This window comes from Malus domestica, chromosome 02 (assembly GCF_042453785.1).
Source record: "Malus domestica chromosome 02, GDT2T_hap1".
Classification (NCBI taxonomy): domain Eukaryota; kingdom Viridiplantae; phylum Streptophyta; class Magnoliopsida; order Rosales; family Rosaceae; genus Malus; species Malus domestica.
Window position 1 is genome coordinate 4426501 of NC_091662.1, and position 14806 is coordinate 4441306.

A 14806-nucleotide genomic window follows, 5' to 3' on the forward strand; every position below is an offset into this window, starting at 1 on the left:
TAGTGCGTTACTTCCTCAACAAATGAAGGACGAGTTGCGGGCTTTGCTTACGGAATTCAAAGATTGTTTTGCTTGGAGTTATCATGAAATGCCCGGCTTAGATCGTGCTTTGGTCGAGCATGAATTACGTATTAAGCCCGGATTCAAGCCTTTCCGTCAGCCACCTCGTCGATTCTCGACCGAAGTACAACTCAGTGTTAAGGACGAATTAGTTCGGCTTTTGAAAGCCGGGTTCATTCGGACAGCTCGATATGTCGAATGGTTGGCGAATATTGTTCCTGTATTAAAGAAAAGTGGTGCACTGCGCATCTGTACCGATTTTCGCAATCTGAATCTGGCAACGCCCAAAGATGAGTATACAATGCCGATTTCAGATCTGTTAATCGATGCCGCGGCGAATCATGCGATCTTATCTTTTCTGGATGGACATGCCGGCTATAACCAAATATTTATTGCCGAAGCCGATGTGCACAAAACTGCTTTCCGGTGCCCGGGGGCACTCGGCACTTACGAATGGGTTGTCATGCCATTCGGCCTCAAGAATGCCGGCGCCACGTACCAGCGGGCGATGAACACCATCTTCCATGATTTAATTGGCACCATCATCGAAGTTTATATCGACGATGTTGTCGTCAAATCTAAACGCCGACAGACACATCTGGACGATCTCCGACAGGCTTTTCTCCGTATGCGTCAGCACAACCTCAAGATGAATCCTGCCAAGTGTGCCTTCGGTGTATCGGCCGGGAATTTTCTTGGTTTCCTCGTACATCATCGTGGGATTGAAGTCGATGAGAACAAGGCACGCGCAATCATCACCGCCCCACCCCCAACAACGAAGAAACAATTACAGTCCTTACTCGGCCAGATCAATTTTTTACGCCGATTTATTGCTAATTCGGCAGGTAAAATGAAAGCCTTTTCCACACTTTTGAAGCTTAAGGACTCTGATAAGTTCATGTGGAATGAGGAGCACCAGGCGGCGTTCACACAGATCAAGGTTTCCCTTACAAACCCACCTGTCCTGGTCCCTCCTCGGCGCGGTAAGCCTCTCAAGCTGTACATCTCGGCGGCCGCCGAGTCCATCGGTTGCCTCCTCGCGCAAGACAATGATGCCGGCCGGGAACAGGCTATCTTCTACCTCAGCCGTAATCTGAGTCCTCCGGAGATCAATTATTCCGCCGTTGAGAAGCTCTGTCTCGCTGTGTTCTTCGCTGCATCCAAGCTTAGGCATTACATGCTCCCGTCGGTCACCCAAGTCATTGCCCAGACCGACGTTATCCGGTACATGCTTACCCGGCCAATTGTGAAGGGCCGAATTGGGAAATGGACGATGGCATTGTCCGAGTTTAGTTTGCAATACGTGCCGCAAAAAGCTGTGAAGGGACAGGCGTTGGCCGATTTCCTTGCCCAGCACCCTTCGCCTTATGATTTCGGGGGTGCTGATGTTGAGATTGGCATGGTGGTGACCCGCGACAACTATTGGACGATGTATTTCGATGGTTCCAGTACTTCGTCCTCGGCCGGTGCAGGCATCGTCATTCAGTCTCCTCACAACGATCGTTGGTTTTTTTCGCTCAAATTGGATTTTGACTGTACCAATAATCAGGCCGAGTACGAGGCTCTGGTCATTGGTCTAGGCCTCCTTCTTGACCTACATGCCACTCGTGTCCTCGTCCGCGGGGATTCTGAATTAGTAATTAACCAAATTAATGGGTCTTTTCGCTGCATAAGTTGTACTCTGGCGCCTTACCACATGATCGCCAGCTATTTGGCCGAGTCCTTTGACGGCATTACATTCGAGCATATTTCTCGGGTTCATAATACCGACGCAGACGAGTTGGCTCAAATCGCCTCCGGTGCACAACTCCTGGGGGGCAAGCTAGGCCGGGAGATACCAATATTACAACAATTATACCCGGCCTTGGTTGATCAGCAAATCCTCCGTCGAGACAATGTGATACGCACCAGGGTCATGTCCTTGCCTTCGTTGGTGGATCGGCAGGACCAGGACTCTATAGAAATTTGCGCGGCCGAGGCAGTACCAGATGATTGGAGAAAGCCCATTATGCAGTACCTTGATAATCCTAACGGAAAACACAGTCGCAGGACACGGGCTCACGCCACGAACTATGTCACGTACCAGAACGAGTTGTACCGAAAGGGTGAAGATGGTTTGTTATTGCTATGCCTCGGCCCTCAAGAGAGTGCTCGAGCGATCGCAGAGGTTCATGAAGGGGTATGCGGAGCTCACCAGTCTGGACGGAAAATGCGATGGCTACTCCGACGACATGGTTATTTTTGGCCGAGAATACTGAAAGATTGTATCGAGTTTGCACGAGGATGCGTGCAGTGCCAAATCCATGGGCCTATACAAAGGGTCCCGGCCGAATCGCTACATTCGGTCATTAAGCCGTGGCCGTTTAGAGGATGGGCCATGGACGTAATCGGAAAAATCACGCCGACTTCTGGAGCTGCTAAGCATGCATGGATAATAGTCGCAACTGATTACTTTACTAAGTGGGTCGAAGCAAAATCATATGCCGAATTAACGTCTAAAGAAGTTTGCGATTTCGTGGAGGAACACATTGTGACCCGGTTCGGTGTGCCAGAAACGATCATAACCGACAATGGAACAATCTTCACAGCCGAAAGGTTTAAGGAATACACGGCCAATTTGAAAATTCGGCTGGAACAGTCCACACCGTATTATCCACAGGCGAATGGGCAGGCCGAGGCAAGTAATAAAGTGTTGATTGGCATCCTCGAAAAAATAATAAAAGAGAGGCCTGGCATGTGGCATTTGAAGTTGAACGAGGCATTATGGGCATACCGAACGTCGTCCCGATCGGCGACTGCAACAACCCCGTACGCATTGACTTATGGACACGATGCGGTGCTACCAGTCGAGTTGAGCATAAATTCGTTGCGATTAATTGAACAAAGTAGTTTGTTTAGCGCCGAATATAATCAGTCCATGAGACAGGAACTAGAAGATTTGGAAGAAGCGCGACTTGACGCTTATAACTTACTGGTGGCACAGAAACAGATTGCCGAGCGAGCCTATAACCAAAGGGTACGACAGAAAACGTTCGGCGAGGGTGAATTGGTGTGGCAAACGGTGTTGCCCGTAGGAATAAAAGATCCTAGGTTCGGCAAGTGGTCGCCGAATTGGGAAGGGCCGTTCATTGTGCATAAGGTATACGGTAAAGGGGCGTATCATCTTAAAGACCGGACTGGAGTAGTTCACAAATTACCAATTAATGGGAAGTTCTTGAAGAAATACTATCCGGTCACATGGGAAATGCGTGAATAAAAAGTTTGTTGTAGGAAAAGTCATTCCATTAAAATTGACAGGTATTACAAAAATGAGTAGGTCTAAATACATTCAAGGAGACGAGGGAAGAAGAGTGCTGAGCAGAGCTTTCAATTCCAACCACCGCACGTCGGCCATGATGACTTCGGCTTGTCGATTCTTTTTGTCTAGCCTCAGGCGCTCGACCCGTTTTTTGGCCGCCGCATACTCAGTTAGGCGATCCTTCCCGCCTGACTCGAAGTCCCTCGCAAGTTCAGAAGCAATGACCGACCGGCGTTTTGCTAGTTCGGCCATCTGACGGTCGAGTTCGGCTAACGCTTCTCCTTTGGCCCGTAGATCGTCAATCTTCGGACGGAGGGTGTCTTGAACGGCCGTGGCGGCTTGCAGGTCCTGTTCGGCCTTCAGAGCAGTCTGGAAGATGCCAAATGTCTCCCGAACGCGCTCCAGAGCAGACGATGCCCGAACAATGGCATCTCCGCTTAGGCGACCGTCGGCCCCAAGGTCGTTCAGACACACGCCGAGCAGATCAAGACCGTTGCGCTCAAGTACTTGCGATGAAGAGAGCGACAGGACTTCTCGCAACTGGGTTAGGGCGCTTGGATCGGCAGCCTCAGTTGGAGCGGCCGAAGGACCAGACTCTGCAGTCGTACTGGAGAGGAGAGCTTTGAATTCAACCTCCCATGAAGCCTGCACGAATAAACAAGGTTAAGCTTAAAGGAAGTCATGACGAGAATAGCAAGAGGGTGTCGTTTTTTTTAACCTGCTGAGAGGAGACCTCGGCCATGTCCCCAGGGTCGTTGCTCGAACCTAAAGAACTCAATGGCCGAGCCCAGTGTCTCAGATTGCTTCTCACTTCACGAGGCCGATGGAGGTTATCTACGTTTGATGGCCACTGAGGCGGCCAGGAAATATAGATAACGCCCTTCGGCGCATAGAATTGACGGTGAAAAGAATGTACAGGCACCTGACATTTAGTTTTTCCTTGTTTAGAATTCTAAAGCAGAAAAGCAATCAGGAGGAAAATCGAAGGTACTTACAAAAGCCGAGGTAACCTCTTGTGGAGGGATGTGGAAGCCCTGGTCTTGAGGATGGATCGGCGATTCCGCCGTGGCCTCGGGTTCCTCGAGCAGGCGTTTGCCACGGTCGGCTGCCGATGGGCCGATTGGCGCAGCTGCTTCAGTGGAGGCAGGGACGTCCTGGTCTCGAGAAGGAACGAGAGGTTCGGCCGCCGGGGTCGGTTCCTCGACCGTGTGCTTGCCACGATTAGCCGAGGAGGGGCCGTGTCGAACCGCCATCTCGGATACTGGAGGAGTTCGTTGACGAGTAGGAGGACGACGCGCCAGCGGGACCTCGTCGCTCCCCTCACTCTCTTCCAGCACGAAGACCGTGGGCTTTGGATTCTTGGGAGAGGTTTCCTCGGTCGTAGGAGCCGCCTGGTGTGAGACAGGTGCCTTCTCGACAGAGGTAGGTACGACTGATTCGCCGGCCACAGAAGCAGGCCGCGCTGGGATCGTCTCTACGGCTGAAGCCGGCTGTTTCTTGACCCCAGAATGGCCGGCGGCGGGAGAAGGGGAAGCACTGGGAGTCGTCGTGTGGCTGGAAATAACGTGGATCTCCCGTGCACCTTTCTTCGCCAGTTGCTTTACCCGCTTGGCAGGCGGGGAAGGCTTGATAGCCGGCCCGGCCTCTTGGCGAGGCCGTTTGGTCAGCCCGGCCCTACCAGCAGGTTTGTCCTTTTTGGCCACGACCGATTTTTTCCCGGCCATAGCAGCGGCAACTACCTCTGTCTTTCTCAAAGGCCGACTACCTAAAAGGATAAAGACAATTCAGTAAGGCGTACAACAGGCAAGGTTGAAGAAAAAGGGGGAATTGAACAACTACCTTGAGAATGGGGGGCCGGGGCTTTCTTAGGTCGGTTACCGAAGAGCCTGTTTAGTACATCCTCGACCGGCGCACCGAAGAACTCTTGAGTGTAATTTTCCCACCACTCACCGAAGGTGTCAGTGCAATGGGTTTCTGGGGTGGCCGGTCGAAGGCGAAATCTTTGGCAGTACTCTTGAAACTCCTTCGCAGCAGTCCTGCACTCGTTCTCTGAAGAGCGAGGCTCGCGTCCGCGGCTCAATACTGTGCGGGAAGAGAGAAGGGGGACGGGACAGCCCTGAAGATAGCCGAGCTGACGGGCAAGGAAGTTCGGATGGTACACTTCCCACCCCGACCGTTTCCCGTCGCAGCCGAGAGGAAGGTCGCGAGCAAGCACGAACGACCCCCAGGTTCGGCGAAGAGCGGCGTCCTCATCTGCCGCCCACGTAGAGGTAGGCAGTTTGATGGAGGGGGGGTAATCACGACGACGACAAATCAGGAATTCGTCGCTTGTGAGATCGTCAAGGGCAAAGAGGTACCTAAACACCTCTTCGGCCTGATGAGGAGGCGTTGGTCGGGAGGCTAGCTGAGGACCAAGAGCCTCTGTTGCTGAAAAATCAGCTATAGCCGGCCGAAGGGAGGCAAAGTATACCTGCAACCAGAGCTGGAAGACCCAGAGAGGGCCATTCTGATGGGGGTCCACCGTGTGGAGAGTCGCCTCGGCCAGGCAGCGGAAGAGGTGGGCAAGAATATTAGAACTCAGCGCCAGGACGCGACCACTGGCCAGAGCTTCGGCCACTGGCATATTCTCGACCAAACATTTGTTTGATTTGGTACAACAAATGTATTTATTGTACCAGTAGAAGAGGAAGGCTTCATGCTCTCCTTCTCGCAGGTCCTCTTCCCCTCGACCGGCGAAGTGAAGGTAGAGGGTGTTGTAGTTGAGAAAGTTCTTGTGGAGCTTCTGTATTTCATCCCTCGACGGGATGTGACCGTCACTATTCAGGGTCTCGAAGGCTCGACGGTCGAAGAGCGTCTTCAGATCGATATTCGACGGGTTCCCGGAGAGGGTCGCGTCGATAGGGATCCCGGTGGCCGAGGTCCCCAAAATGGCGGTGATGTCCAGGATGGTGGGACCAATGGGACCAAGGGGAAGGACCATTGTGTTGGTGGCTGAGCACCAGAAGCATAGAGCGGCTAGGAGCAGCTCCTTGTCAGGGACAATGTCCATCGACGAAAGGAGGATGGCGTCGTAGATGCCCAGGATTTTCCATTTTTCGCCGAAGAGCCGTTCCATTCGGACAACCCAGGTCGCCCAGGTGGTGGTCGTCGAGGGCCAGGAGCCTTGGGGCTTTGCCGCCTCCCATCTCGACCATTCAAACCCTTGGAGCAAGGGTGTAAGGCAGTGTTCCTGGAGAAGACCAGTGATGGTCGGCGGGATTGTTGCCTTGAAGAGAGGACCCAGGATTTGGTGGACGGTGCTCATGTCGTTCTCGAACCGTATATTCTTGATCGAGCTCCGATCAAGGATCTTCTGATGCTGGTCGCATTCCCGGGAAAGCTTGGAGATGAAGGAGGCCATTGTAAAAGCACAGCGTAAGGAGGTTTTTCGGGTTGGGGATTTGAGGACGGAAGCTTGGAATGGAGGAATGCACTTGAGAGCAAGAGTAGGGGATTTCAGGAAGTTTGAGAACGTAAAGAACAAATGAGGAAATTTCGGTATTTATAGAGTAATGGGAGGAAGAGCAATCGTTCGAAATTCAAAACAAAGGGCAAAATCGACCGGGGGAATCGTTGATCATGATGAGCATTTGGGGAATGCGGTTGAGAAGACCGACGGTTTTAGGTTTTGGGGGCGCACGATCGCGTGTGACGGCGAAGTTAATGACGAAAGACGGTTCGACGCCTGCACGATGACAGGTGGGCTTACGGACTGATGAAATGGCTCTCGGATTGAGATAGTGGTCATAATGACGAGACGGTTCGGGCAGGCGCACGCTTCAGACGTCATTATCGGGGATTGGCCATGTTAGGGGATGCCACGTGGCGAGTGGTTTAGCAGGATCAAGATCGTGCGAACATGTTCAATAAATACGCCTTGGAACTCGGGTATTGGGATCCTGAGTGGTAGATTCGCTTCTTCAAGGCCGAAACTCGGCCGAAGGGTTCAGGCCGAGGACCTCAAAAGCGAGGGGGCAATGTTTGGGCCCAAAATAGCAGTTTGGGCCGAGGGAGGTATCACTTTCGGCCCGGGAAGACTACGGCGAGAAAGTCATGGGGGCTTCAGCTCATGGGCTTCTAGGCCTAGATCGGTTAAATCAGAGTGCAAGTCGAGTCCTAATACAATAGGGACCCTCGACGAGATCGGTAAAACTAGAAGGCGAATCCGGCTCAGTTAAGGACTAGATTCGTAGTCCTAGCAGAGGTAGGACTGATTGAGGTAACATTAATCCGGAGAAGGAAACCTAGTTCGAATAGGATTAGAACTCGGGCTCGGTGTTCTGCTCCTATAAATACAAGACATTCAGCAATGGAAGAGGCCCCACAAACATCAATACAAAATTGCCCTGCGCAAACTCTCACAACTTGAGATCTTTTTCTTTTCTTTTTTCGCTGACACATCTTCCGTTGGCATCAACAGCACTGTGGAAGCAACCGGTGATATCTTAAGTCGGCATAGATAGCTCTGTCACCGTAGAGTCGGTCGGTCTCGCAGTATCTTCCGTTGGCATCAACAGCACTGCGGCGAGAACGGTCGATTGCCTATCCAAGTCTCGGTCGAGAAGGGTTTTCGAATCCTTGTTGGTCGAGGTCATCTCATTAGCCTTCTCGGCGAGGTGAGGTGTTACAGTTATTACATTCGGCACATTGTAAGCCGAATTCGGTTCGTGAACTTTGTAAGAAATAGCAGCCTTGTCTTCAGGCTCGAGAACCCAAGAGGCCGAGACGCGTTCCTTTCTCGGCCGCAATCGCAAGACGCAGAAGTCAGTAGCGCGACCCAACGCAGCATCATCAAATTTACTCCTCGGCCGAGCCTCGGCCGACGAGTTGGCACGCCCCGCAATCACCGAAGGACGTAGTTAGCTTAGAATATATTCGGCCTGCGCGCCACGTAGGCTTTGTAATTTCTAGGGTCAACATTTTGGCAAGTGATATGTACATTTCCGGTTGCAAATTTTGGTTCGCCGGTGTAGTGCACAGGGGAGGGGATTGTCTCGCATTGTTCCAAGCAGTTAGAGGCGGTCGACAACGGTTGCGATGATGTGTTTTCTACGGGGAGAACATACAGGAGTCATCAGTTATCTTCTCGCAACCGTCTTTCATAATGAAGGACGAGAGAGAAAAAAAACGAATATAGAAAGAAAACATACAAGTTGGTTGACAAAAGGGGAAGAAAAATTGAGAGATACAGAGAATAAGAAAAGAAGAAAATCGATGCAAATTTTAATACATATGTAGTAGATCCAGGTATCCAAAGGATTCGGGGCTAATGTACCTGCATTGATGAAAAAACAAAGATGAGATTTTTGGAAACGCATCTGTTGACCCTAAAAACTACCAAGCCTATGTGGCGCACAGGCCGAGTAATTAATAAGCTAACTACGTCCTTCGGTGAATGCGGGGCGTGCCAACTCGTCGGCCGGGCTCGGCCGAGGAGTAAATTTTGTTGATGTTGCGTTGGGTGCGCGGCTGACTTTTGCGTCTTGCGATTGCGGCCAAGAAAGGAACACGTCTCGGCCTCTTGGGCTCTCGAACCTGAAGACAAGGTTACTATTCTTACGAAGTTCAATATCAAATTCGGCTTTCAATGTGCCGAATGTAATAACTGTAATACCTCACTTTGCCGAGAAGGCTGATGAGATGACCTCGACCAATAAGGATTCAGAAATCCTTCTCGACCGAGACTTGGATAGGTAATCAACCGTCCTCGCCGCAGTGCTGTTGATGCCAACGGAAGATGCTGCGAGACCGGCTGATTCTACGGTGACAGAGCTATCTATGCCGACTTAAGATATCACCGGTTGCTTTCACAGTGCTGTTGATGCCAACGGAAGATGTGTCAGCGAAAAGAGAAAATAAAAAATCTCAAAGTTGTTGAGAGAGTTTGCGCAGGGCAGTTTTGTGTGTTGAATTGGAAGTCCCTTCTCAGCGTTCAAAGCCTTGTATTTATAGAGTTCTTAATGCTCAGTCGCCGAAATAGATTTTCCCAGTTCCACTCTAACTCTTCTACATCCGGATATTGTGATAAAAACCCTTTGATAATATCACTTCGCCTTAGTCAAAGTGTCAATGTCGTGCTCCAATTTGTATCATTATCTTAACATATTAATTGGAAAGATAATTAATTGGAAAGACAATTCACTTCCCAAAACAATCACCTTACTTTTCTCAAGAATCCGTATCCCCCACACGTTGCAGATGCCTATCCAATTTGCAATTCAAATTCATCCCATCTGCAAGTTACCCATGCATACATGGAGACCACGTACCCCAACAATTTCTGATCAAATTATATTGCCACCTTATCACCACCACATGTAAAATGTTTTCCATTGTTCCACGTGGCTTTGTACGTGAGTCCATTCAACCATAGACCCCATGCAGCCAACTAGATACCAAGCTGACATCCATCACCTAACCTTATTGGATTTCCTATTCACCATTATCTTCGGCTTGCAGATCCATGTTAGGCCATATGAAGAGTCCAAAAATTTGTATAATTTATTTTGTATAAGAAAATTAAGATAATTTATTAAAAGATAATTATTATGATTAAGAACCATAATATTATCTCTTAACAATAGCAAATTATCTTAACTTTCTTATCCGACGATTAAGAACCATACTTACCCAACGGCCTTGATTGCTTAGGCCAATGGTGTAAAATTGGGTCCAAACAGCATCACATAGTAGTTAAAATACCCAGCCGTAAATGAACGGTTTGAGATACCGCCATAGTGGCATCCCTCAGGTGTGAGTTTCTCTCGTATCGGATCACTTATTGTAAGAATATCAGTAGTGAAAGTTAAATACCCGTGTCAGGAAAGGAAGTCGATGATGACAACTGACAAGAGAAAAATTTGGCTTGAAAAATGTATGATGTTTGCAACATGCGTCACCGGAGTATGAACTTGAAGCTCTCCATCTCTCCGTCGTTAAATGTTTCGTAAGCAGCATTCTTAAAGTTCTCTATGTCAGGGGGGAAACTGAAGATGGTTTTGAATGAAGAAGAATGGAAAATATAATTTAGAAAATGAGAAAGAAAATTATAATTGAAACTAAAAAAATGAGAAATTAAAAGAGAGATTTACTATTTTCTAGGAGGTCTTAGAGTTGGCCGTGACAGTAAGAGAGGTTAAGCGAATGAATTGGGCCAATTACTTGGTCTCTTGGATTTTGGGCTTTTGGTTTGGATTGGGCCAATTACTTACTTGGGCCCCATCCCAACTTGACTTTTTGTCGGTCGGTATTGACTAAGGTGACCGTGCTAAACTAGAAATTTGAGGTTTTGAATTAGCGAATGAATGTAAGTAAGAATGTCATGATCAGACTTGTAAGACTGTCTTTAATAAGAAGTTGTTGCGTTTTGTCAAAACCGGTCCATCTAATTACAAATTGTAACCATATTAGTTGAGTGCATATGCTACATCACATTTAGTGAATATTCAGTACGGATGATATATGGTCAGACTTGTAGGTTGTTCATTAAGAAGTTACCACGTTCTCAAGAGTGGAGCTAGAGGGGAGCACTTCCCTACCAAAGTGTTTTCCTTCTCCCCTTTACAAGCGATTTGTGTCACTATTAGATAGGAGATTCGAACACAAGACCTTGAATTGAGAGGTAAACGCTTTTACAAAGCTTCTACTAGCACCTTCTTGTTTACCAAACTCATTGAGACTAAAGGAGGTCTTAACGCCATTTTGGCTAATACTATTCTGTATATTTTCGAATGGTTTTAAGTTTGGGTTTAATTGGATAATCAGAGAGTAGTGCATCAAACTATGGATATTCAGAAACCGAAAGCATAATCATATTCCTCCAACAAGTCCACGCAAATAACTACAATCAGAATGTTAGTTCAGAACTGGCCATATAGAACGCAGTACAAAAGCACTAAAAGCGTCCAAGTGAAAGTGCTTTCTCCTCATGTAGTTTCATTTAACTTAGTTTCACATGCCACTCCGTCACACACTCAACTCCTCAACGTTCGGGCCCAAAGCATTCTTTATCCTTTCTGTACGAGAGACAATAAATTTAAAGTTCTTGTGATGAAATCATGTAAAACATTCAGAAATCTTGAGTTAACCCTTTCTCAAGATCATAGGTTGTGTCATCTCAACTTATATCTTAGGTCTTATGAGTGCTCGTAATACACTATTATGACACTTGTTTTCTGGCCAGGACAGAAACAAAATCATGCAGGAAATTGTCATGACAACTTCAGTGTAAAATGCGACCGGAAAAACACTAAACAGGATAGCTATGCTCTCTTAGCGTAAACCTTAACAACAAAGACTATACCGTATCTGTCACAGTGATATGCGACCATAAGCCCAACTCCAAGGATCACCTTTCCAAGAGCTTTGAAGGCTACAAGTCAAAAGTTACATGCAGTGATGACATGATCATGAAAAAATACAATCATAAATTAAAGGAAAACATACCGACTTCTAGTTCTGGCAATTCACTATTGGGCCATATAATTGAACCACAGTATGAGGGATACCTACAATACAGATGACAAATAAAATTTGAGGGACACAAAGTATTATGTTCTGTTTACGCAAAATCTGTAAGTTCTCAAATAGGATAAATAAAGATAAACATATCCCAGCATAAAGACGACTTGTCCTGGCTAATTCTAAGAAAGCTTGTATCAAATGTATGATAGTTATTCATAACTAACACAAACAACAGTTTGGCCAAACATTACTGGTCTGAGCCATATACTGTGTGACCTCAGACAAAACAGATCCCACATGTACTCAGATTATGATTGATGTCCCTATAGACTTTTACCTTTGAATTAGAGATTTATCTGTCGTAGGGCTATCCAATATTGGATTTGCATAAAACGAGCCTTTTAACGTATCTGCAAAACCAGAACACAAACGGAAAATGATTGATCCTATGTTCTTAAGTTTCCAAAGAAACAAAATTTAATACAAAGAACATAAAGTGATATCAGGCTTTCCAGATTTCTTTTCCATGACTCCATCCAAAATTTATGAGTTATGAATGGAATAATGGAGCAAAATATCGTCGCCAAAACAGCGCAATCTACAATGTACATGATAAGTTCCAACTTTTGTTCAATTTCTTGACGAAACAATCACATTTACCCTTACGGCACGGCACGGTTCCGGGCATAGAATATGGGTTGGGTTCCGTCACAGCTCCAACACTAATTAGCAATGTAGAGAAGGAAATAAAAAGACAACTATTGATTTCTTACAACGTAGCGAGTCTCTTGACATGGCTCCTGCTGTTTTGTTCTTATTTCACGTCCTGTTTCTCGAGCTTGGTGTTTCCGGCAGGGCTGGTCTAGAGATTTTTGAGGTCTAGAGCGACGTAAAAAAATATGCCCTCACTTTATATAAGAAAATTATTTGTTTTCACATGTAAGACATCGATAAAATTATATTTACAAAAACACTTAAAACTTAATAATTTAGAAACAAGGAAAAACTAATTTATTTTGTATCGCGAGAATGATCCAAAAAAACTCTGGGTTTACAAGTAGATAGATATGGGTTTACAAGTTGCAGATTGCTTTGCTAACTATGATGATCTGGCTGGGGTTCATTGGTGAGATTCTTGATTTCCTTATGCTACTTTGACATATCACCATAAGTTGTCTTTTTTGCCTTGTTATAGTTTCGTGTGGGGTTTTTTTTCTTCTTCTAATGTTGACTGGGTTCTTTTCTTCCAACTCCTGCCCGCTCATTATTGTCTGAACCACACCTAGTATTACCCTCATATCCACTAAAACTTCAAGCTTTACCAATTTGTCACAAGCGAAGATGGTAGCTCCCAACACCAATGAGGTTCCAAACAATTACGATCGAAAAAGCGAAGTGAAAGCTTTTGATGAGACAAGGGAAGGCGTTAAGGGTCTTGTTAATGCCGGGATAGCCGAGGTTCCTAGAATTTTTCATCAACCACCACAATTGGACGATCAGTACTCCATCAACAATACAAGCACTGACTCAGAAGCCACCCAGTTTAGCATTCCGCTAATAGACCTTGAAGACCATGGTAATCCAACTAAGCGCAATGAGATTGTTGCAAAAGTTGGAGAGGCATCAGAGACTTGGGGCTTCTTTCAAATAGTGAATCATGGGATACCTGTAGGTGTTCTGGAGGCGATAAAGGATGGGGTACGTGGGTTTTATGAGCAGGACACTCGAGTCAAGAACGAGTTTTACACTCGTGATCACTCTAAACCTTTGTTTTACAATAGCAACTTTGATCTTTATAGTTCACCGGCAACGAATTGGAGGGGTAAGTGTTACATGGCTCCAAATCCTCCTAAGCCAGAAGACTTGCCAGAAGTATGCAGGTATTTGACACCCCAATTCTCTGGTTTAATTGGTGACAGTAACCTGGTGCAGATTCCTTCCTTGATGGATTAGATCATTAAACTCCATACTTTTGACAAGTTTAATGTGCTTTCCTGGTTTTCAACTTGCAGAGACGTACTGATCGATTATTCAAAGCGAGTAATGGAGTTGGGGAAATTGTTGTTCGAGTTGCTGTCGGAGGCCCTTGGGCTAAAGCCTAGCCACTTGAATAACATAGATTGTAGTAAGGGGCTACAGGTTTTAGGCCATTACTATCCTGCTTGTCCACAGCCAGAGTTAACTTTGGGCACAAGCAAGCACGCTGATGATTCCTTCCTTACGGTCCTTCTGCAAGATCATATTGGTGGTCTGCAAGTTGTTGGTCGTCAAAATAAGTGGATTGACGTACCCCCTGTGCCTGGGGCTTTAGTGGTGAACATTGGAGATCTTTTACAAGTAAGCACACGTATACAATTGCCATATGGTCTAATATACTTGTAGAAAGGGTTGGGTTTCTACCCATGCGTCTCAGGTACGGAACTTCCCCTCCTATAAATTATTGTAATAGCTTCGAACTCTCTATCTTCCGCAAAAATAAAAAATAAAAAATAAATAAATAAAGAAGTAAAATTTTAAAAATAAAAAGGGGTTTTCTAACACTTCTAGTCATCATGTTTACAGTTTTTGTGGCATGCTGCTTAGCGCTTAACGAATTCAACTGTGGTTGTGGTTGCGGTTGCGGTTGCATATCAATACTATTATACCATAAGTGTGGGCTTGTTTGAGAATGTTTTTGTTTGTAAGAAGCGGTTTTACACAATTGTGTCGAAAACCTGTTAAAGTATTTATTATAATCCAACTGCTTATTGGAGAATCACTCTCCGTAAAGTCAGCTAAAAAAAGTAGCCAATCCCGTCCATCCTCCACACTATATAACCCGTACACGAAAGAGGAAGCTGAGGAGACAAAGCAGCCAAAAATGCTAAGAAGATTATATTTTTATACTATATTGAGGTATGCCAAGTGATATGTACATTTCCGGTTGCAAATTTTGATTCGCCCGTG

General features: G+C 46.5%; 2 protein-coding genes and 1 long non-coding RNA gene across 4 annotated transcripts; 1 reads left to right on the forward strand and 2 right to left on the reverse strand.

Moving 5' to 3' along the window:
- Positions 1-3388: 3388 nt before the first annotated feature.
- Positions 3389-6758, reverse strand: LOC139190285 (uncharacterized). Its single transcript, XM_070810263.1, has 4 exons — positions 5309-6758; positions 4354-5123; positions 3755-4003; positions 3389-3661 (listed from the first exon to the last, which is right to left on the reverse strand). The coding sequence occupies exons 1-4, from the start codon at positions 6756-6758 to the stop codon at positions 3389-3391; spliced, it is 2742 nt and encodes a 913-aa protein (XP_070666364.1).
- Positions 6759-11463: 4705 nt separating this feature from the next.
- Positions 11464-12791, reverse strand: LOC114822620 (uncharacterized). The gene is made up of 3 exons (XR_011571996.1): positions 12198-12791; positions 11843-11904; positions 11464-11768 (listed from the first exon to the last, which is right to left on the reverse strand). It is a non-coding gene; the product is annotated as an uncharacterized lncRNA (long non-coding RNA).
- Positions 12792-13126: 335 nt separating this feature from the next.
- On the forward strand, positions 13127-14595 carry LOC114827702 (1-aminocyclopropane-1-carboxylate oxidase homolog 1-like). 2 transcript variants are annotated; one of them, XM_029110017.2, is made up of 3 exons: positions 13127-13740; positions 13873-14273; positions 14423-14595. In XM_029110017.2, exons 1-2 carry the CDS (start codon positions 13202-13204, stop codon positions 14240-14242), a joined length of 909 nt encoding a protein of 302 aa, XP_028965850.1. In that variant the 5' UTR covers positions 13127-13201; the 3' UTR covers positions 14243-14273; positions 14423-14595. The 2 variants fall into 2 exon arrangements, with proteins under 2 accessions (XP_028965850.1, XP_028965847.1); XM_029110014.2 differs by having other exon boundaries at positions 13873-14595.
- The last annotated feature ends 211 nt before the right edge of the window (positions 14596-14806 follow it).

Coding starts and splice junctions, on each gene's coding strand:
- LOC139190285 (XM_070810263.1), bottom strand. CDS start 6,758: ATGGCCTCCTTCATCTCCAAGCTTTCCCGGGAATGCGACCAGCATCAG. Junction 5,124..5,308: donor CCATTGCACTGACACCTTCG/GTGAGTGGTGGG, acceptor TTATCCTTTTAG/GTAGTCGGCCTTTGAGAAAG. Junction 3,662..3,754: donor CATCGTCTGCTCTGGAGCGC/GTTCGGGAGACA, acceptor CTCCGTCCGAAG/ATTGACGATCTACGGGCCAA.
- LOC114827702 (XM_029110014.2), top strand. CDS start 13,202: ATGGTAGCTCCCAACACCAATGAGGTTCCAAACAATTACGATCGAAAA. Junction 13,741..13,872: donor GACTTGCCAGAAGTATGCAG/GTATTTGACACC, acceptor TTCAACTTGCAG/AGACGTACTGATCGATTATT.